We start from the raw sequence: 21,772 nt of genomic DNA, 5'->3' as shown, positions 1-21,772 counted from the left end.
ACGTCCAAGGATGATGGTTTGATTATCTCTTGTTGGAGATGGTCATTGTCTGGCACTTTGTGGCAGAATGTTACTATCCATTTGTCTGCCTAAACCTGAATATTATCCAGGTTTTGTTGAATGGGGTGCTTACCTTTGTGCAATCAGTGCACATCCCTACTTTTGACCTTATGATGGAAGGAAGGTCTTGAATAGGTCACAAAGATGGTTGGGCTGAGGACAGTGGCATGGTGGCAAAATAATTAGCACTTCTTGTCTCACAGCTCCGAAGACTACAGTTCAATTAAGGCCTGGGTGACTGCTTGTGGAGTTTGCAAGTTCTCCCCATGTCAGCATAGGTTTCCTCCAGGTGCTCTTCCGCTGTTCAAGTGTGTGTTAGATAGACTGGCCATGCAAAATTGCCCCTCAGCATACCAGGATGTGTAGGTTAAATGGATTAGACATGGTAAGTGTGTAGAGTTATGGGGAAAAGAGAGCCTGGATAGGATACTCTGTCAGCAAATTGGTGCAGGCCCGATGGGCCAGATGCTCTCTTTTGCACTGTAGGGATTCTGCAACACTGCCCTGCGAACTGCAGTGATGTCTTGGCACTGAGGTGACTAACCTCCATCAACCACAACCATCTTCCTTCATCCCATATATGACATCAACCAGTGGAGAGTTTACCCCTGATTCCTACTGACTCCAGTTTGCTAGGGTTCGCTGATGATTACACATTGGTAAGCATAGTTGGTCAAATAATGTTGTGATGTCAAGGACAATCACTCACCTGAGTTCAGCTCTTTTGACCACGTTTGAACCAAGGCTATGATAAGTTCAGGAGGTGAGTGATCCTGGCAGATCCTAAATTGAGCATCAATTTAATGTTGCACTGATAATGATTCCTACCATTTTACTGATAATCAAGAGTAGACTGATGGGACAGTAATCAGCTGGATTGGATTTGCCCTGCTTTTTGGTACAGGACATACCTGGGTAATTTTCCACACTGCTGTGTGATGCTAGTTTGCTAGTGTTGTAGTTATACTGAACAGCTTGGCTGGGGCACCAATAAAAACCCCTGTATGACATGTTTCTTTCATGCTTTTGTAGAGGTGGATTATTCTTAGCAAAGACTGATCATTCACTTAAGTCACAAATGCATTTTGTGATGAGTGCCATTGCTGGTAGAACGACGGAAGGTTTTCTTCACTTGTGCCTAGAGAAATCATTTTTGCGATGAGAATTCAATCTTCTCCAGCATGAATGGAATACTCAGTGGAAATCAACATTATCTTTGATCTAAACAGCTCTGATGGATTCATGGTGTTTGAAGTTCTTCTCATCAGAGTGCCCATTACTCATGCAAGCCTCACCAGGAAGCACATGTAGTTACATGATTGAGGTAAGCATTTCAACACAAGTTAAAACAATTTCAATAAATATACTTCCAATAGGAAGGAACAAAAGGACCATTAGCAATTTTGCCAGCTCTGCTGATATGCTTTGCAGTGGCTGAGATTTGCTAGCTCAACATACTTAAAGACGAAAAGTGAGACTTCCCTCCTCTGTATAGCACAGCAGTTTAATGCTAAAAACCCAATGAGCAATCCTGTCACCATTTCTGTTATACTTTCCTTGCTTTGCAGGCCTAGGAATTACAATAGCCATAAAATAAAAAAACAAATTTACCAAATGAACCCCCAGTGAAGAAACTGCCAACTTGCAAACATATGAATTGAGGGCAGGTTTAGGCCATTTGGCCCCAACCCTGCACCACCATTCAGTAAAACTATGGCTGATCTGACTGCAGCCTCAAATCCCCTTTCCGCCGACCTCATAACCTCAGACTCTCTTGTTAGTCAAAAATCTACCTACCTTAACATTCATTGAACCTGCCTTCACCGTTCTGGAGGAAGAGTTTTCCAAAGACTCATGACCTTCAGAGAAAAAAAAATCTCTTATCTTAAATGGGACACTTTTTTTAAATTAAGCTGTGCCCGCTAGTTCTAGTGTCTCTCCACAAGGGGAAAACATCTTTTCAACATTCATCCTGTCAGGTCCCCTCAGGGTCTTGTATGCTTCAATAAGATCACCTCCATTACCTAAACTTCTAATGGATACAGGCCCAACCTATTCAACCTTTCCTTGTAAGATAATCCACTCCGTACCAATAAGATTTCACTTTTTGGAAATTATACTTCAATAGAAATCAGAATCAACACAAAGTAAACATGAGTCAACAGGCGAACAATATTTCAAATGAAAAAACAAATTTCACTTTAAATAGTCAATACAACAATAAACATCTAACACAATCAGCACAAATGACTACAATTCCACAATATACCATTCTTTATTCAAGCAAGGTAGGTCAGAGACCTATTCAACAACAGCTTTCACTCCAAGTTTCACCTATACCATTATCAGCAAAGCATTGATCTACGAGCCCTCTCCTGATGATGCAGCTGTTCAGAAATCCTTTACAACTGACTGACCAATAATATTCTGGCTCAGTTTGGCCACTTCCAGAGAGAAAAAAACAGCTCTTGAGCATTTCCAAGCTATTTACATAGTTTAAGGTTCTAGCCTTTTTAGCCCACTTGCACAGTATCTCCAAGGGCTTGAGTATCTGTGTGCTGTGTGCCACACAGAGACCATATCTTAACTTCTGTCCTGTTTATTGCTTCCAGGCCAAGGGTCACATAGACCAATATTTGTTATTCAAGTGAATTACAACTGATGCAAACTCAAGTCCTTTTCAGATATTCTTAAAAAGCAATTCGAGTCCCTTGACATTTTAAAGAAACTTTCCTCACCATGCTGCCTGTGGGTCAAAAGTAAGCTTTTGCAAAAGTTTAAATTGTTCTATATGAAGAAATGTTTCCTACCTCTTCTAGATTATTTGGATTCACATATATATTTTCTGCTTTGATGTCAGCATGCACGTATTCATTAGTATGAATGTACTCGAGCACATCAATCTGATAAAGACAGGAAGTTTATATTAATTAAAATATATAACACTGACCCTAACCTAAGAATGTTTTTCGAAACACTCACCATTCTGTAAGATAGCTGAAGTACTGCTTTCTCAGACAAAGGTTTCTTTGTTTCTTCAAGAATTGAATGCAGACTGTTACCCAAGTGTGGGAATACCAGAAACCTATAAAAATCCATGTCAAACAGTTTAAATTAACTTCCAGATGACAAACTTGATAAAACATTAAAAGTATAACATGTCTTACATTCAAATATTTTCCAAAATGTGCAATACAGCTGTGACAAAAGGGTCATCCAGACTTGATACACTGGCTCTATTCTCTCTCCACAGATGCCGTCAGATCTGCTGAGATTTCCCAGCATTTTCTGTTTTTGTTTCAGATTCCAGCACTCAGTATTTTGCTTTAGAATTCATACAGTACTGAAGCTGTGTTCCACACTATACTAACCAATAAGATGTGGCCTTTGAAGTTGTGGTGCCACATTTATTACAATACGCACACAATTATTTTTGATGCAAAGACAGCCAATATAATTTTATCCTAAAATTCATTAGACTCAGCTTATAAACTTTCAGACAGCAATTTAACGAAGCTAATTGGCCATGTTCAATTTAGCCACAACCAACAAACTCAATTTCTTTTAGGTAGTTCCCTTAATAATAGATCTACTTGGAGTACAGTGAATATTCAATGCTCTTTTTCCAGTCCAATCTAAATTTCAAGATCTTGACCTTTCATTCTTGTTGCTAAATGGTTGTGTTTGCTTAGTAAGATTTTAAGCCCAGAATGGATTTTTGTTGCTGTTGTGTCAAAAGCTATATTTTTCATGTTTTATGTTATAAGATTACTTATTTCCCTGCAAATTTAGTGTCTCATGATCAGCAGTCTAACTGTTGCAAAAGATTAAGATTCACATTCTACCCCAACTGTATTAATGTTGATTTAATTCTTGTTGATGAGGCGGTGCTGAAGGCTTCACCAGCACGTTGACCTGAACAGTGTTTAGAGCTGAATTAACAGTGTATACAGTTAATGAAGCGTTCACACACCCTACTAATGATTCAGCTCTCTTACAAAGTTAGTAATTTCTCCAAACTAACAGATCTGACAAAATCATTAAAAAAGTTAACATACAGAAGAGAATAAGAGGATTCTAATTACAATTCTTTATAGTTACTAGATTTTCAGCTTAAAAAAGCACTCCTGGTTAGACTGTTGAAGGTCATAGGCATGATTTTCATTCTGACCACACTTGTGCACTAACCTGTAAGTATTTTCATGGAACCCAAAGCCAACACATGTCGGAATTCCCAAAAATGCCATCATACGAGACTTCATCCATTTTTCAACTGACAAGTAAAAATCAAACATGTCACTGACACGATTGAACTGATGTTTAAAAATAGCACCACAGTAGCTTTCAACTTATTTAGTTGTTTTAAAAATTTGTAGGTTACTTGAATGAAGTTCTAAAGATGGTATTTAAATCATCTGTCTGGTAAGTGCTTAAGCACAATTATTTTAAAATCAGCAACTGAATTGCATGACAGTGAGAAATACTCTGCTATGTTGAGATCACTTCCACGATATCAAACACAAGCTTTTCTGGCCAAGCTGGGAAAGTGGAGTTAAGACCGATGATCAGCCATACAGAATGGTGGAGCAGACTCAAGATCTCAAATGGTCTACTCCCACTTTCCATGTTCAATCCATTTCACCAAAAATTAACTCTACAGTAAGTCTGAAGTTGTGGCAACTGCTACTATGGATTAGTAAAAAGTCTGACAACACCAGGTTTTAGTCCAACCTATTTATTTGATAATATACTCACAAGCTTTCGAGGGATACCCTCTTCGTCAGGTGAATGGAGAGTTCACCTGACGAAGAGGGTGTCCCTCGAAAGCTTGTGAGTATATTATCAAATAAATAGGTTGGACTAAAACCTGGTGTTGTCAGACTTTTTACTGTGTTTACGCCAGTCCAACGCCGGCATACCCACATCATGACTATGGATTAGTCCATTTGTCGGATGTGAGCGCTGCTCTTAAATTTGATACTTGTAATGGATTGCAGCTCTGTTCAGTATCATCTGTGGCACTTGAACAATGGGAATTTCATAAGGACAGGCTACACCCCACAATTGGGACAAACTGATCACATAATTTTGTACATTTCTGCCCAGCTGAAACAGAACTTTACAAAGTAAAGCATAAGAGTACAGCATAAGAACAGGCCACCCATCAAGATGCCTCTTGAATGTCGTTATAAAATCTATTTCCACTACCTCCTCCAGCAGTGCATTCCAGGCACTTGGCCACCGTGTATGTGAAAAACATGCCCCTTGCATCTCTTTTAAACTCCCCCCTCTTACTTTCAACCTATGCCCTTGAGTAATTAACCCTACGATCCTGGGAAAAAGACTGATTATCTACTCTACCCAAGCCTGTCAAAGTCTTGTAAACCTCTATCAGGTCCCCCTCATCCTCTGATGCTCCAATGAAAACAATCCAAGTTTGTTCAACCTTTCTTCATAGTCCATATCCTCCAAACCAGGCAACATCCTGGAAAATCTCTTTCGCACCCTTTCCAACGCATCAATGTCCTTCCAGTAGTGTGGCGACCAGAATATACACAATACTCCATATGCAGCCGAACTAAAGTCTTATACAGCTGCAACATGATTTTCCAATTCCTATACTCAATGCTCCAACCGATAAAGGCCAGCATGCCATATGCCTTCTTGACCACTTTGTCCACCTGAGTTGCCACCTTCAGGGGAGTGTGGATCTGCATGCCTAGGTCCCTCTGTATGCTAATATTTCTAAGGGCTTCACCGTTTATTATATATTTCCCCTCTGCAGTAGACCTTCCAAATCATATCACCTCAGATTTATCCAGGTTAAATTCCATCTGCCATCTTTTGGCCCAGGTCTCCAACCAATTTATATCTTGCTGTATCCTCTGACAATCTTCCTCATTATCTGCTACTCTCCCAATTTTTGTATCATCTGCAAATTTACTAATCTACATTTTCCTCTATGATTTATCTATATTACAAACAATAGCGATCTCGAGCACTGATTCTTGTGGAACACCACTTGTCACAGGCCTTTAGTTAGAAAAGTATCATTACACTGCTACTCTCTGCTTTCTATGCCCAAATCAGTTTTGTATTTATCTTACCAGCTCACCTTGGGGCCCATACAACTTCACCTTTTGTAACAGCCTGCCATGAGGAACCTTATCAAATGCTTTACTAAAGCCCACATTTTCAACATCCACTGCCCTGCCCAATTTCTTTTGTCACTTTCACAAGTTTGTAAGACACGAAACCCCTTCCCCTTCACAAAACCATGCTGCCTATCACTAATAAGCCTATTGTCTTCCAGACCTGAGTGCATCTCATCCCTAAAAATCTTCTCTAATAATTTCTCCATGATTGATGTAAGGCTCACAGGCCTGTAATTTCCCAGATTGTCTCTTCTACCCTTCTTTAACAGAAGAAAAACGTTAACTACTCTCCAATCCTCTGAAACCTCACCCGTGGCTAAAGAGGATACAAAAATTTTGGCCAAAGCCTCCTTTCTTCCTCTGCCTCTCAGTATTCTGGGATAGACCCTATCTGACCCTGGGGACTTGTCCACCTTAATGTTTTTTTAAGAGCTCCTCCCTTTTTATCTCACCATGTCCTAGATTGTCAACATTCTCCTTTCTACCATTGCATTATTCTCCTTTGTGAATACTAATACAAGTACTCATTAAGGTTCTCACCCACTTGTGGTCAGATGAAGTAATTTTTAACCCCTTCATTTCTTTAATAAGTTAGTTCAGCGAGGATGAATAGAGTGCTTTAGGCAATTTTCAGATCATATTTAGTTCTAATTTGTTCTTAGTGGGCAATAACCGAGACAGTTTAGTGAGTAATTAACTTGGTTGACTGACCAACTCAATTTAGTTATTACTTAAACAAATTTTAAGTATTTAACTAACGGAGGCCAATGTTGGTCACACCAGTCCTATGCTCCATCTGTGACACGAGTAATCCTGGACAGTCCAATTGTCCTGGAGGACTACGTTTGCAGAAAGTGCATACAAACAAAGCTCCTAATAGGTTGCTTAGATCAAGTGGAGCGTCAGGTGGACACACTTGGGAGAATGCATATGGCAGAGAGCATCATAGACAGAAATTTTAGAAGGGTGACCACATCCAAGGTTGAGGAAGACAGATGGGTGACATTCACAAACATTAGGCAATCAGTGCAGAAACCAGAGGCTGTCCCCCTCTCTCAAACAGATACATCGTTTTAGATGTCACTGGGGAGGACAGCATATCAGAGAATGATGAAAGCAATGGCCAGGACAGTGGCACCACTGCTGACTCTCTGCTGTACAGCAGGGTCAAAATGCAGGGATATAGTTGGGGATTCAATAGTAAAGGGCATAGTCAGGTGCTTCTGAGACTCCAGGATGGTCTGTTGCCTCCCTGGTGCCAGGGTCAACAATGTCTCAATGGGCACAGAGCACTCTGAAGCAGAACAGCAAACAACCAGTAGTCATGGCCCATGTTGGAACTAACAACATAGGCAGGAAAGAAACTGCGGTCCTGCAAAATTAGTTCAGGGAGTTGGGAAGGCAGCTGACATGCAGGACCTCTGGGGTTGTACTCTCAGGAACATTCCCTGTGCCACGTGTTAATGAGGAAAGAAATAGGAAGATAGTATAGCTTAACGAGTGGCTTGAGAGCTGGTGCAGGAGGGCAGGCTTCAGATTTTTAGACTACTGGGATCTCTTCCATGGCAGATGAGACCTGTACAAAAAGCATCTTAACTGGAAGGGCACTAACATCCTAGTGGGGAGATTTGATAGTTTAAATCCACTGGAATTGCACAAACAAGGGGTGGGATCTGTAGCAGTAGATCAGAGTGTACAAAGACTGTGGAGAACTCAGTGAATGAGTCCAGTAAGCTTAAGAGAAATAAAACACGTGGAGCATATAAAACATGACAAATAATTTTTGCTTTAATGCAAGGAATATGACAGGGGAGAGAGATGAACAAAGCTTGGATTACTATACGGAATTAAGATGCTGTGGAAATTACGAAGACTTGGATGAAAGGAGGGCAGGATTGGCACCTTAGCATTCCAAGATTTAGATGCTTTAAACAATGATCTCAAACAATGACAAGGCAGAATACAGGAGGAGATAGAGAATCTGGTTAACTACTGCGGCAACAATAACCTCTCCCTCAACGTCAACAAAAGGAAGGAGATTGTCATCGACTTCAGGAAGCATAAAGGAGAACGTGCCCCTGTCTCCATCAATGGGGACGAAGTAGAAAGGATCAAGAGCTTCAAGTTTTTAGGTGTCCAATTCACTAACCACCTGTCCTGGTCCCCCCATGCTGATACTATAGTTAAGAAAGCCCACCAACGCCTTTCTCAGAAGGCTGAGGAAATTTGGCATGTCAGCTACAACTCTCACCCACTTTTACAGCTGCACCATAGATAGCATTCTTTCTGGTTGTATCACAAGCTTGGTATGGCTCCTGCTCTGCCCAAGACTATAAGGAACTACAAAAGGTTGTGAACGTAACCCAATCCACCATGCAAACCAGCCTCCCATCCACTTACTCTGTCTACATTTCCCGCTGCCTTGGCAGAGCAACTAGCATAATTAAGGACCCCCCGCACCCCAGACATTCTCTTCCACCTTCTTCCTTCGGGAAAAAGGATACAAAAGTCTGAGGTCACGTACCAATTGACTCAAGAACAGCTTCTTCCCTGCTGCTGTCAGGCTTTTGACTAGATTTACCTTGCATTAAGTTGATCTTTCTCAACACCCTATTTATGACTGTAACTTTACATTCTGCAGTCTCTTGTTTCCTTCTCCATTAATGGTATGTTTTGTCTGTATAGCACGCAAGGAAACAATACTTTCCAACGTATGTTAATACATATGACAATAATAAATCAAATCAAAGCAAAATAGAAAGGGTGACAAGAGAGGTTGGGGTGTTGCTTCACTGATTAGAGAGAATGTCACAGCTATACATAGGGAGGACACCTTGGTGGGATCATGCAGTGAGGCTATAGGGGGTACAACTCAGGAACAGGAGTACAATCACATTGTTCGGGTTATACTATTGACCTCCCAACAGCCAGCGTGAAGTGGAGGAACTGATATGTTAGCAGATTATGGAAAGATGTAAAATCAACAGGGTTGTCGTGATGGCTGATTTTAACTTCCCCAATATAGACTAGAATTCCTTTACTGCCAGGGGCACTGTTTATTTAGTGTGTCCAAGAGTGCTTCTTGAGGCTATATGTAGTTCAACTCGGGAAGGAACTACCTTAGACCTGGTTCTGGGATGTGAGCCCAGACAGGTGGGGGGGTCATTTTGGGAACAGTGATCACAATTCTATGAGTTTCAAGACACTTGTAGAAAAGGATAGAAAGTAGCCCCGGAGTGGAAGTACTAAACTAGTAGAAGGCTTTACAATTGCAATGGTTCTTGTTTTTGTTATTAACAAACCAAGATTTCACGAAGCTGATCTTGCTGGTTATTGACTGCAAACATTATAGTTACTTTGGCCTTTAAATGCTTCAAGACTAAGGTTCAAAATGAGCAATGGTTGAGATCAGATTTGTTTTCCATCTAATACTGGATACACAATCAACAGACTCCAAACAAGCAGTTTATTTGACATGAATGAGATTGGAAATTTAAGATTAAATGATAGATCCATTCTGAGATGATTGTCTAGTAATGTAGGATATTCAATAACTCTGAGCTAGTGTTGCCTGGTTGGGGGGATATCAATCTTTAGATGGTCAGGGTTGCATCATGGAGATGGAACGATCAATAGTCTGGAATTTTGCTCCAAAACTTAGTAGGGAAGATGTGGGAGGATTGATGACATTAATAGACCGAGTGCATGGTGGAATAGGTTACACAGTTTAAAGAACGGCCAGCTCTTTGAACTCCTTGATGTTCAAATAATTTACTACTAGCTCTATACTCCATCAAAATGCATTTGCAAATTGACATGCTCCATAAGCGCTATTACCTTTACTTTGCTTTGCAGCACGCTGTAGAAAGTTTTGTTCATTGAAAATTCTGCCATCCTTTGCATCCTGAAAACATTTACGTGCACAGTACCATTAGTATACAATAATAGAACTCACATTATACGTGTTAAATCTGGAAATTCAAAATTACAACTTACCACTTTAACAATGTATTTGCACGGTTGTGATGGATCAATCCCTTGTTGTGCTGTAATAATATAACACATTGTGGTTAATCAAAATAAAAATGACTTCTTTTATCAACAAATCGGTCCTTCAATTCAAATCAGGAGAATTAAGAAACTCCAAAAGCCAGCATTTATTTTGAGTCTTTAACATAGTAGAACATCCCAGGTACTTGACAGGCACGTTATGAGAAGAAGTTTGATGCCGAGCCGAAGGAGGGGATATAATAAAATGAACGGAGTGTGATCAGGCCAAAGACGTAGGTTTGAGAAGTGTATTAGAGAGCAGAAAAGGCACAGAAACTTAGGGAATTCCCAGAGCTTAGACAACCGAAGGAACGACCACCGATGAAGAGGTGAAGGATGCACAAGAGGCCAGAACATAATTTTTTTTTGAGGGTTGTAAGGCTGAAGGAGATCACAGAGAAAGACAGGACTGAGGTATAGTGGGATTTAAAACACAAGTAGCAAACTTGGGGCATCAATAGCGTGGAAGCTAACATGTCAAACACAGGGCTGAGAGGTTAATAGGACTTGGTGCATATCAGCAAATGGGCAGCAAGCTTTAGATCAGCTGAAGTTTGAGGATGACAGATGGCCAAGATGACACAAGATAATTAACATCGAAGGTAAAAATAAAGCTTAGATGAGAGCAAATGGGCTGAGGCAGGGCAATAATAGATAATATAATATGGATGAAAGTAGACAGCCTTGGTGATGGAGAGAATATGGGATCTGAAACACAGCACAAGTTCCAACAGGATTGCGAACAGTCTGATCCAGCCTCAGATGGAATTGGTTATTACAGAACGGAGATTGTGGCAGGAGATGTCAGCTTCAGATTGGGCTCTAGCCAAGTAATTCCAGTACAATTATAACATTGATGTCTTTTGGGCCATTAAAAAAAATGCCCAATTACAGCCTGCCCACAAAAAGGACAAACCCAAACCAGCAAATTATTGCTCGATCAGCTTACTTTCAATCACAAAAGTGATGGAGAGTGTTATCAACAATGCTATAAAGCAGAACTTACTCAATCTGTCCACTGATACTCACTTTGGAACTACTTGGCTCTGGATTTCACTGCGGGCTTGGCCAAACATGGACCCAAAAGCTGAATTCCAGAGGCAAGATGAGGTGAAGTGAGTGTGACTGACTTTGAAATTATGGTAGCATTTGACAGTATGGCATCAAGGAGCCTTAGCAAAACAAAATCCACTGAAGATCAACTGCAGTCACATCAAACACAAAAAAGAGTGATGATTGTAGTTTATTGAAGGTCTTCCCATCTCGTCCCAGGACAGTGCTGCAAGAGTTCTCAGAGCAGTGTCCTAGGCCAATTATCTTCAGCTGCTTCCTTCCACCTTCAGGTTTGAAGTGAGCATATTCACTGATGACTGTGCAACTTGAAGTTCCATTCATAACTCCCAAAATAATGAGGCAGTCCATGCCTGCATGCAGCGTGACCTGGCCTGGCCAGATAAATGGCAAGTAACATTTGCCCTACATATGTGCATTTGCTGATTTCTCCACCATCAACCATCTGGGCATCAATGACTAGAAAACTTCAACCGAATGAGGCACTTAAATACAATTGTTAAGGAATAGCCAAGAAGCTGGGTATTCTGTAGCAAGTGATTTATCTCTCAACTCCCCAAAGCCTTTCCAGTATTGACAGGAAGCCAGGAATGAGATGGAACACTATTCAATTGCCTGGATACGTGAAGCTCCAACAACATCCAAAGAAGCTCCATCATCCATGACGAAGCAGCCCATTCCAATTGGCAGCTCAATTATCATTTTAAAAGTTAACTCTCTCCACGACCAGCACACGTTACAAATAAGTACTATCTATAAGGTAAACTGCAGCAACTTGCTAAGGATTCTTAGAGAGTACCTTCTAAACCCACATCTTCTATTAACTAGAAAGGCAACGACAGCAGTGTACAGAACACCCAAACTTCCAAGTTGTCCTCCGAGTCATAACACTGACACGGAACTGTATCATGTTCCTTCATTCTCAGTGGGCCAATGGAACAACAGCGAGAGAACACGTTTATCACAATGACTACAACAGTTCAAGAGCAGCAGACCACCACCTTCTCAAAAGGCATTTGCTGCTGGGCAATAAATGCTGGTCTTGCCAGCAATGTTCATAGTGAATAAAGAAACTAATTTTAATTTTCGCATTTCTGACAGATCAAAGTTTCTTTCATTGTTTTTCAAAAAGGCATGACGTCTCCCACTAACAGATAACTGGGGGTTAGTGACATTTACAAAACACAAATGCATCCAATTCAAAAGGCCAACTGATTTTCAAATCCTACAGACTTGCCAGTATTTCTATTTGGAATATTAAACTTTTGTTGTTACTTCTGCAAGCTGCTGCAGAAATACATCCATAACATAATACAAAATCACAGTTAACCTTGAATTATAAATCAGAGGCACTTTAGTCTGTTCCCAGTTTCTTGATGAACCATGAAATGAAAAGGCATTGCAAAAAGACACCTCGCAGTAAAAGGTTGCAAGTAATCAAGATTTTAACAATGCATTCCATAAAAGCCCTGGAAATATTTTTGCACGTTTTGATAAGAGTCATGGAAAGATTTTCAGCTTATATAAAAATATTTCTATCAGAGCTATAAACCTAAAAAAGTTTCAAAAACTGAAAGCACCTTAGCGTGCTTTAATTTGACATGAAATAAACTTCAAAATTCTTAGTGTGTTTGCTGTCTACAATAAATTTCAATATTCTTAGTGCATTGGAGACTTCAAATATGTAATGAAGGTACCTGAATAGAGCAATCCAGATTCAGTTTCACTAGGAGAGAGAAGTTCGACAAGTTTCCATTTTTTATTGTTTTGGTCAGACAGGATAGTTTGTTCTGGGATTGGTTCCAATGGATAGTTTTTATGGCGTTTTCCTTTGGGGCTTTTCGAAGCTAAAAACAAAAAGGGAATAATAATACTCATTCAGTACACTGACATTTATTTAAATGGAGGTAAACAAATTTGAGATAGAACAGTACATTTTCAGATCCTTTTAAAACAAAGCTCATAATGGCACCATGCAGGTATACTTCATGAAATCTTAAATGTTTGCAAATACAGTTTAAAACACAAAACACTCCAAAGTTGCTGACCTCCAGGGCAATTTGAAAAAGAGCAGTACTAATGTATGACAAAAGTTCTCAAGTTGACTTGGAAATCTACCAAAATGTAGAAGGATTGTAGGCAATTTCTGTGTGCTCAATTAGAAATTAATTGTTCTATAGTCCTACAGCCATGTTAAAAACCAGGATGATGTTTTTCTATGACATTTATGAGCAGAAATTGAAATATTTACACAGAATGAATCTGTTTTCCAAATGCTTATATCACATAAATGTTTTGCTTAGTCACTGACTCGAAGCCTTCCTTGTGTAGGTAAAACTGGTATGAAAAATAGCCTCAAGCTAATCAGAATTATTCAATGAATTTCTGAATCCTGGTACTCTCTGCAGATTCAACCACTTTATTTGATATGACCATTGGATCTGATCTCTTTCACAGTGAAAACTTACCTGGTGACATTTTTGTGGGGGACCTTTGAAAGCTTATTTCAGTTTCACGTTTTCTCTTTGGGGAAGCTAATTCCTTTTTGGGGTAGATTTTCACAGGGGTGCGCTTTGTTTTGGGTGCCTCTGCACATGGCACAGTCTGAGCTGAAATGATAATTAAAATGTAAGCATTCCAAACCCTGGAGCAGAGTGTAACAAAGTGATCTTTAAGACTACAAACAGCCAAGCGCTTAAAATGTTCAAACTTACAAGCACAACATAGTTCAACTTGTAGGAGTGTTTGTTCGACTGAATCGTGTAAACTCAAACTTGTTTTGTTGGCTCTATGGACAATACTCTGGAAAGCAAATATTTACTTTTGCAGGTAGAGTGGGAGCACACAATGCTAACTAACTGTCCTTAATTAACTAACAACCAATTACCAACTGCACTTATAATGTAGTAAAATACACCAAGACACATTAGAAAGAAAACAGGCAAAGAAAATGGGTAAAGGGGAGGTAACCAAAACCACAATTGAAGAGTTAAGTTTTAAGGACAAATTTGAAAACAGGTCAAGATGGAGAACTCCAGCAAGAAAACTCTGAACTGCTTGGACATAATAAAACAAAGTATTGTCATCATGGTTGAGTGACAGAAGATGCACAGAGTTTAGGTAAGACCTGGAACACAGCTCTCAGACCCCTCCAATCCTAAGGTACAACAGTTTCATGGAAAAACATATATACAATAAGAAAGATTTAAAAAAAAAATCAACGTATTGGGCAAGGACAGGAGTAACAAGGGAGTGGTAGTATGGCATAGGATAGAAATGAAAGAGTTCCAAATGAGTTGGAATTTGTCAAAGTGGGAGCCAGTGAATGTTGCAGTTTGGAGGTGGCAATTGTAAAGATAGATTTTAGCAGATAGAGATGGTGAGAAAAACATAAGAAAGGACGCATGCATGCACACACAAAGTTGACATTACAAAAGTAGCACACATTTAGCTTTTATTTCTCTGTTGCACCTTTCCTGGGGTGAAGACTTGAAGTGATGCAGACCTGTTATCTTTTGTATCCACTGAAGAAAAAAGCTTTGGTAGTTTTAGAAGGGCTGATGTTACAGCAGCAGCTTTCTCTTGTTCCACTTCAGCCAAGATTCAATAGCGAAGCCCTGATAGCATTACTCAGGTAAAAACCTCAAGGCCAACCCAAGATTCTCCCTATTGGTGTTTTCATAGATGGGTCTTTTTCCTTTACTGATCTTGACAATTTTGATTTGTCAGCTCAGAATATGCCTAGTAAATTTAATCAGAAACTGCGTTTATCATTTGACCAGAGCATCTCTTTCCATCATCTTCAAATAGTTTCTGCTGGTTAGACAATGGGATATAGGTATCACATGCCATTTTGGTAAAAGACAGCTTTACAAGCCCATTTTCTGGATTTCAAGTTCGGAGTTGAAGAGTCTGTAACAATTTTGTGAATCAGTTGGAGAAGTGCAGCCATTAACCACAGGAAGGGTCATTTGTGTTTTGATGACTGTCAAAACTTATTCACATATGAAGATCAGCTCAGGGTTTTGTAGTTTCATGTGTATTGGCTGGAAAAACAAAGCTACTTGACTTCTAAACTATTTTGTTTTACAGCAAGGTGTCCATTTTGGGTTTACACTTCATAAATTCATACTTACGGCTCAAGTTCATATCGCATGAATCATTGAATCCACAACATGGAGACATGATCTTCAGCCCAAATTCGTGCATGCTGACCAAAATGCCCATCTAAGCTAACCCTATTTGCCTACATGTGGCCCATATACTCTAAATCTTTCTATTCTATGCATCTGTCTAAATGGTGTTTAAATGTTGCCAACGTCCCTGTCTCAACCACTTTCTCCAGCAGCTTATTCCACATAAGCATCACCCTCTGTATAAAAAAAGTTGCTCCTCATTAATTCTTTCCCCTCTTAACTTAGATGTACGCTCTCTAGTTCTCGATTCCTCAACCCTGGAAAAAGACTGAGTGCACTCATCTGATCCATTCCTCTCACGATCTCTATAAGATCATCCCTCAGCCTCCAACGGTCCAAAGAAAAAAAGCCCTAGCCTGTCCAATCTCTGCTTATAACTCAATCCCCAGAGTCCTGGCAACATCCTTGTAAATCTCTTCTAGACTCTCTCCAGTTCAATTACACCTTTCCTACAGCAAGGCGACCAAAACTGAACACAATACTCCAGGTGCAGCTTCATCAACTTCTTGTACAACTGCAACATAACTTCCCAACTTTTATACTCAATGCCCTGCGTGATGAAAGCCAGCATGCCAAAAGCCTTCTTCACTGCCCTAGCTACCTGCGACTCCAACTTTAGAGAACCGTGCACCTGAACTCCAAGGGTCCTTCTGTTCCACAATACTCTCTAAGGTCCTATCATCCACCATGTAAGTCCTACCTTGATTTGACTTTCCAAAATGCAACACCACGCACTTATCTGTATTGAACTCCATTTGCCATTTCTCAGCCCGCTTCCCCAGCTGATCAAAGTCCTGCTGTAATTTTTGATTATCCTTCTCACTGTCTACAATACTATTTCAGTGTCATCTGCAAACTTACTGATCATGCCTTGTACATTCTCATCCAAATCATCAATAAAGATAACAAACAGCAATGGGCCCAGCACTGACTCCTGTGGCACACCATTATTCACAGGACTCCAGTTTGACAAGCATCCTTCCACCATTACCCTCTGTGTCCTATCATTAAGCCAATTGTACATCCAATTTGCCAACTCCCCTTGGATTCCATGTGCTCTAATCTCCCAGGGCAGCCTACCAATGTGAACTTTATCAAAAGCCTTACTGAAGCCCATGTCTCCTGCCCTGTCCTCATCAACCTTCCTGGTCACTTCAAAGAACTCTAACAAATGTGTAAGGCATGATCTTCCACACACAAAGCCATGCTGACTAATCCTAGTCAAACCCTGTCTTTCCAAATGCCTGTCAATCTTATCCCTCAGAATTGTCTCTGGTAACTTATTCACCATATATTAGGCTTACTGATCTACAATTTCCAAGTTTTTCTTTGCAACCCTTCTTAAAGAAAGGCAAATTTCAACCAGGGCTCCCACAATTCCTTCTCCAGCCTCGCGCAGTGTTCTTGGATATACTTGGTAAGGGCCAGGAGATTTATCCACCTTCATATATTTTAATATGTCCATCACCTCCTCTATTGTAATGCAAACTGTCCCCAATATATCTTTGCCAGGTTCAAGTCTTCATGTCTTTTTCCTCGATGAGCACAGAGGAGAAATATTCAATGAGAACCTCACCCATTTTCTGCAATTCCACACGTGTGTCCACTTTGGTCCTTGAGGAGTCCTGTTCTCTCTCTAGTTATCCTTTTTCCTTTATTATACTTGAAGAATCCCTTTGGAGTCAGCTTAATCCTCTCAGTCAAAGCTATGTCATACCCACTTTTTGCCCTCCTAATTTCATTTGCAAGTATACTTCTGTATCCCCTATATACCTCCTGCAAATCCCCTGATTTCAGCTGCTTGTACATGAGCCATGCTTCCTCCTTTTTCTCAACCAAAACCTCAATATGTTTTGTAATCCAAGGTTCCCTACTCCTGCTAGCCTTGCCCTTCACTCTAACAGGAACATATAGACCTTGAACTTCAGCTATTTCACTTTTAAATGCCTCCTACTTGCCAGGAGTCTCTTTTGCCCTCAAACAAGCTATTCCAAATCAAAGCTTGCAAGCTCCTGTCTAATTCCATCAAACTTCACGTTGCCCCAATTTAGAGCTTGCACCTGTGTACCAGTTCTACCCCTTTCCATAACTATATTAAAGTTAATAGAACTATGGTCACCGGTCCCCAAGTGGTCCCCCACCATCACCTCATCCACTTGCCCTGCCTTATTTCTCAGGAGTAGGTCAAGTTTTGCCCTTTCTCGAATAGGACCCTCCACACACTGCCTGAACAAACTTTCCTGAATACACTTAAATTCCACCCCATCTAAGCCCCGAGTGCTTACAGTGCGACAAGAAGTTGGAATTAAACCACTGAAGTGAAGCATTCAAGAACCTTAAATAAGAAAGGATGTGCTAAACTTGGGTCAATAATTGGAGACAAAGGAAGCTTAAGTAATCAATAATGCCAAAAATAAGTAACAAAGAAATCGAGATGAAGGAGGGCATCAGTGCAAGGCTTTAGAGAAAAATGTTGATGACACTGGACGTTAGAAACATTGGCAATGAATAATGCTTTGGACTTGTGCTGGGAAATGATAAGCAAAATGAACAGCAATTGTAAATAATACCAGATTTTAATCTGGATTGGCGGTTGGTGGCTAGTGGAGTGCCCCAGGGATCGATGCTGGGGCCTCAGCTATTTACCATTTATATAGATGATCTGGAGGAGGGAACCGAGTGTAAGGTGTCGAAATTTGCTGATGACACAAAGTGGAACGGCAAATTGTGCGGAGGGTGTGGAAAGTCTGCAGAGGGATCTAGATAGGCTGAACGAGTGGGCGAGGACCTGGCAGATGGAATACAATGTTGGCAAGCGGGAGGTTATCCACTTTGGTAGGAATAATAGTAGGAAGGACTACTACTTACAGGGCGAAAAGCTGCAGCATGCTACAGTGCAGAGGGACCTGGGGGTCCTTGTGCATGAGTTGCAAAAACCCAATCTGCAGGTGCAGCAGGTGGTCAGGAAGGCAAATGGGATGCTGGCCTTCATAGCGAAGGAGATTGAATATAAAAGTAGGGAGGTCTTACTGCAACTGTACAGTGCACTGGTGAGGCCGCAGCTGGAGTACTGTGCGCGCTTTTGGTCGCCGCACCTGCGCAAGGATGTTTTGGCCTTGGAGAGAGTGCAGAGGAGGTTCACTAGGCTGATACCGGAGTTGAGGGGGTTGAGCTATGAGGAGAGGCTGAATAGACTGGGCTTGTACTCGTTAGAGTTTAGAAGGATGAGGGGAGATCTCATTGAGACGTATAAGATGATGAAAGGGATGGATAGGGTAGAGGTGGAGAGGTTCTTCCCACTCAAAGGACAGCAGGACTAGAGGGCACAGCCTCAAGATAAGGGGGAGGGGGGCAGTTTAGAACGGAGTTGAGGAGGAACTTTTTCACTCAAAGGGTGGTGAATCTCTGGAATTCTCTGCCCATTGAAGTGGTTGAGGCTACCTCGCTAAATGTATTTAAGACGCGGGTAGATAGGTTTTTGGTAGGCAAAGGGATTAAGGGTTATGGGGAGAAAGCGGGAAAGTGGAACTGAGCCACTTCAGATCAGCCACGATCTTATTGAATGGCGGGGCAGGCTTGAAGGGCTAGATGGCCTACTCCTGCTCCTATTTCTTATGTTATGTTCTTAATCCATCCCAGCTATGGCGAGTGTTGAAGCCCTTAAAAAATCTACAGAGAAATAAATGTTTAAAAAGTTACATTTGTGGGTGTTTTGCTTCAAATGGCAAAAATTGGTTGAAAGAAAACTGAACAGATTCCATTTCAAGCATGTTTTCATACCCACACTGTTTTGTCCAACAGTTCCATTGACAGCAATTAATTATCCTCTGACTTTAGATGGAACATCAATGACAGGCTGAGGAGAAATCAGTAAAATAAAAACCTGGAGAAGCTGTGGATGAGGCAGTAACAGGCTGCACTTCAGTCTCTTCTTTAGGTATCTTGAAACCACAAGATGGGCAAAAGTTGAAAGCAGCTTCCATCTTCCGGCCACAGCCTGGGCAGAATTTATAGACCATTCTGAAAAATTAGAAGGACAGAACATTAAATTCACTATCCAAATCAGTAAGAGGCACTATCCAAATCAGTAAAACTCATTAAGATGTGTAAAATTCTGACAGGGCTGACAGATTGGAGGCAGATGTTTCCTCTGGCTTGGGGGGGTATCTAGAACAAGGGGTCACAATCTCAGAATACGGAGTCAGCCATTTAGGACTGAGATTAGGAGAAATCTCTTCACTCAACAAGGTGGTGAAGCTGTGGAATTCTCAACCGCAGAAGGTTGTGCTGGCCAAGGTGCAGTCTCATTTAAGAAAGACGTAGATCGATTTCTAGATATTAAAACGTCAAAAGATTTGGGGAGAGCGCAAACATAATGGCCTCCACCAAGCCCACCAGTGCACATTCTCAACCATGCTGTGCAAATATTCAGTGTTTTTACACATCAGTAAGATAATGTAGTACTTCCAAAACATGCTTCAGCCACAACGTAGCTCCTTTTAAAGGGACCTAGGCTGACTTTTCATGCAAACTAGCTTTTACGGGAGTTGGTTAGTTGAATGGTTGGTTTGTGATGCAGAGTGACTCCAGAAGTATTGATTCAATTCCTGTACCGGCTAAGGTTACTCATAAAGCCCCTGCCTTCTCAACACCTAAGGCGTGATGATTCTCAGGTTAAGACATCACCAGTCAGCTCTCACCCTCAAAAAGGAAAAGTAGCCTGTGGTCATCTGGACTTATGACGACTTTATCTTTAACAAATTAGCTTCTCACGTTTTCAGCTATCCCTGTTGAGGCATGCAACACACTTAGCAAAAAGCTACATTTTATCACCGTGTAGGCACATCACACTCAAAGGGCAGAAGGAAATCATAATTCCCACACCTATTTTTGAGAGTGACCCAATTTAGCCCATAACATCTGGGAAGGTTGGAACCGTGAAAAGGCCATGAAAACAGTTGTGAGCAAACATGTGCATTTTGAATTCAGCTGGTTGTTAGAGAACGAAAGTGAGTTGGGCAATTTTAAACAATTTCCGCTCTAAATTCGCAGCCTTTATGTTTTGAAGTTCCCGCTTTTGGTTTCGTAAAACGTTTCAAGATCGCGCGATGAAACAAAAATCAGACCTGAAATAGGTCAGTGCTTCTTCCAGCAAAGTTCTCGAACTAGAGAAAAGACAAATGGATTTTGCCACTGAAATTTAGTTGGGGTGGGGGGTGTTGCTGAACGGGATCATTACACCGACACAGCAAACTGGATGACCGAATCAGAGAGGACATAACTCCCAATGGATAAATCGAGCTCCAGGCTCCAGCAACATTAGGCCGCACTCACATCGCCGGGTCGGTGGATGGGGTGCCGTTAGTCAACAGCAAGCCGTTCACCTACCTGACAGCGACACCTTCCCCGCAGTCACCGGCTTCTGGGCTTTTCCGAGTCGCTGTGTGAGGCCAGGAGAGAGGCGGTGATTGGCCCTCCCGCCTCTGGGCGGAGCCGCCCGCCCGGGGCCGCAGTCGCCTCTCGCGCTCCAGGTTTGCGCGTGAAGCGAGTTCGGCTCGCCTCTGCCGCGTGCTCCCTCATCAACTGTCCCCTACCCACCACGCATGCTCCCTTATCAAGTATGCCCTGCCCCGCCCAACGCGTTCCCTCACCATCTATTCTCCCCCTCCCGTGCGCTCCCTCATCAACCGACCCCTCTCCCCCCCCCCCGTTCCCCATCAACCGTCCCCTCTTTCCAGCGCACTCCCTCATCAACTATCCCTTCTCTCCACATGCTCCCCCACCACCCCGGCTCGCTCGCTCCGTTCCGTTCCCTCGTCAATTCTCCTGAGGGAAAGGGGCTGCGTGCTTTAAATTTACTACTAGGAGGCGGCTCTTTCAGGTCAAACCAAGTAGAGAAACTCAAATTACATTAGGACAAAGTAAAATGGGCAGCTCCCCAAAAGGAAGGGGAACTGCCCAAACAAAAACAAAGTATAAAGGAAACTTAAGACACATCAAATCAAAATGTGATTGTCTGGATCTATAAACGCACCTCAGCCCCTGCGGTGCCCAACGGGCGTGGAAGGCGTTGACCGTGCCTGCGGACACCGCGTGCTCCCTCTCCAGGGACACCTGGCCGCGAACGTAGCCGCGGTAGAGGGGCAGACAGTCGGGACGGTCGGCCCCGTTAATCGCCCGCTGCCTGGACCTGTTGATGGCATGTCTCGCCAGGCCCAGGAGCAGGTTCACGAAAAGATC

At 41.6% G+C, this 21,772-nt stretch overlaps 1 protein-coding gene across 3 annotated transcripts in view; it reads right to left on the bottom strand.

The window, feature by feature from the left end:
* Positions 1–21,103, bottom strand: part of vrk3 (VRK serine/threonine kinase 3) — a 34,152-nt gene extending 13,049 nt beyond the window's left edge. Inside the window, exons 1-9 of one of the 3 annotated variants that reach the window (XM_080187051.1) lie at positions 20,921–21,102; positions 19,416–19,552; positions 13,805–13,945; positions 13,034–13,183; positions 10,212–10,261; positions 10,053–10,119; positions 4,249–4,333; positions 3,043–3,145; positions 2,871–2,963 (exon numbers count right to left, since the gene is read on the bottom strand). In XM_080187051.1, coding sequence (XP_080043177.1) covers positions 2,871–2,963; positions 3,043–3,145; positions 4,249–4,333; positions 10,053–10,119; positions 10,212–10,261; positions 13,034–13,183; positions 13,805–13,945; positions 19,416–19,551 — 825 coding nt within the window. In that variant the 5' untranslated portion in view covers position 19,552; positions 20,921–21,102. Of the gene's footprint in view, positions 1–2,870; positions 2,964–3,042; positions 3,146–4,248; positions 4,334–10,052; positions 10,120–10,211; positions 10,262–13,033; positions 13,184–13,804; positions 13,946–19,415; positions 19,553–20,658; positions 20,683–20,920 lie in introns of those variants that run through there. The other 2 variants (XM_080187052.1, XM_080187053.1) reach the window with 2 other exon arrangements.
* Between the last annotated feature and the right edge of the window lie 669 nt (positions 21,104–21,772).

This window comes from Carcharhinus amblyrhynchos, chromosome 4 (genome assembly GCF_965287045.1).
Source record: "Carcharhinus amblyrhynchos chromosome 4, sCarAmb.v2.hapA, whole genome shotgun sequence".
NCBI classification, from domain to species: domain Eukaryota; kingdom Metazoa; phylum Chordata; class Chondrichthyes; order Carcharhiniformes; family Carcharhinidae; genus Carcharhinus; species Carcharhinus amblyrhynchos.
The sequence above is the reverse complement of the archived record's forward strand: the minus strand, read 5'-3'. Positions and strand labels throughout refer to the sequence as shown.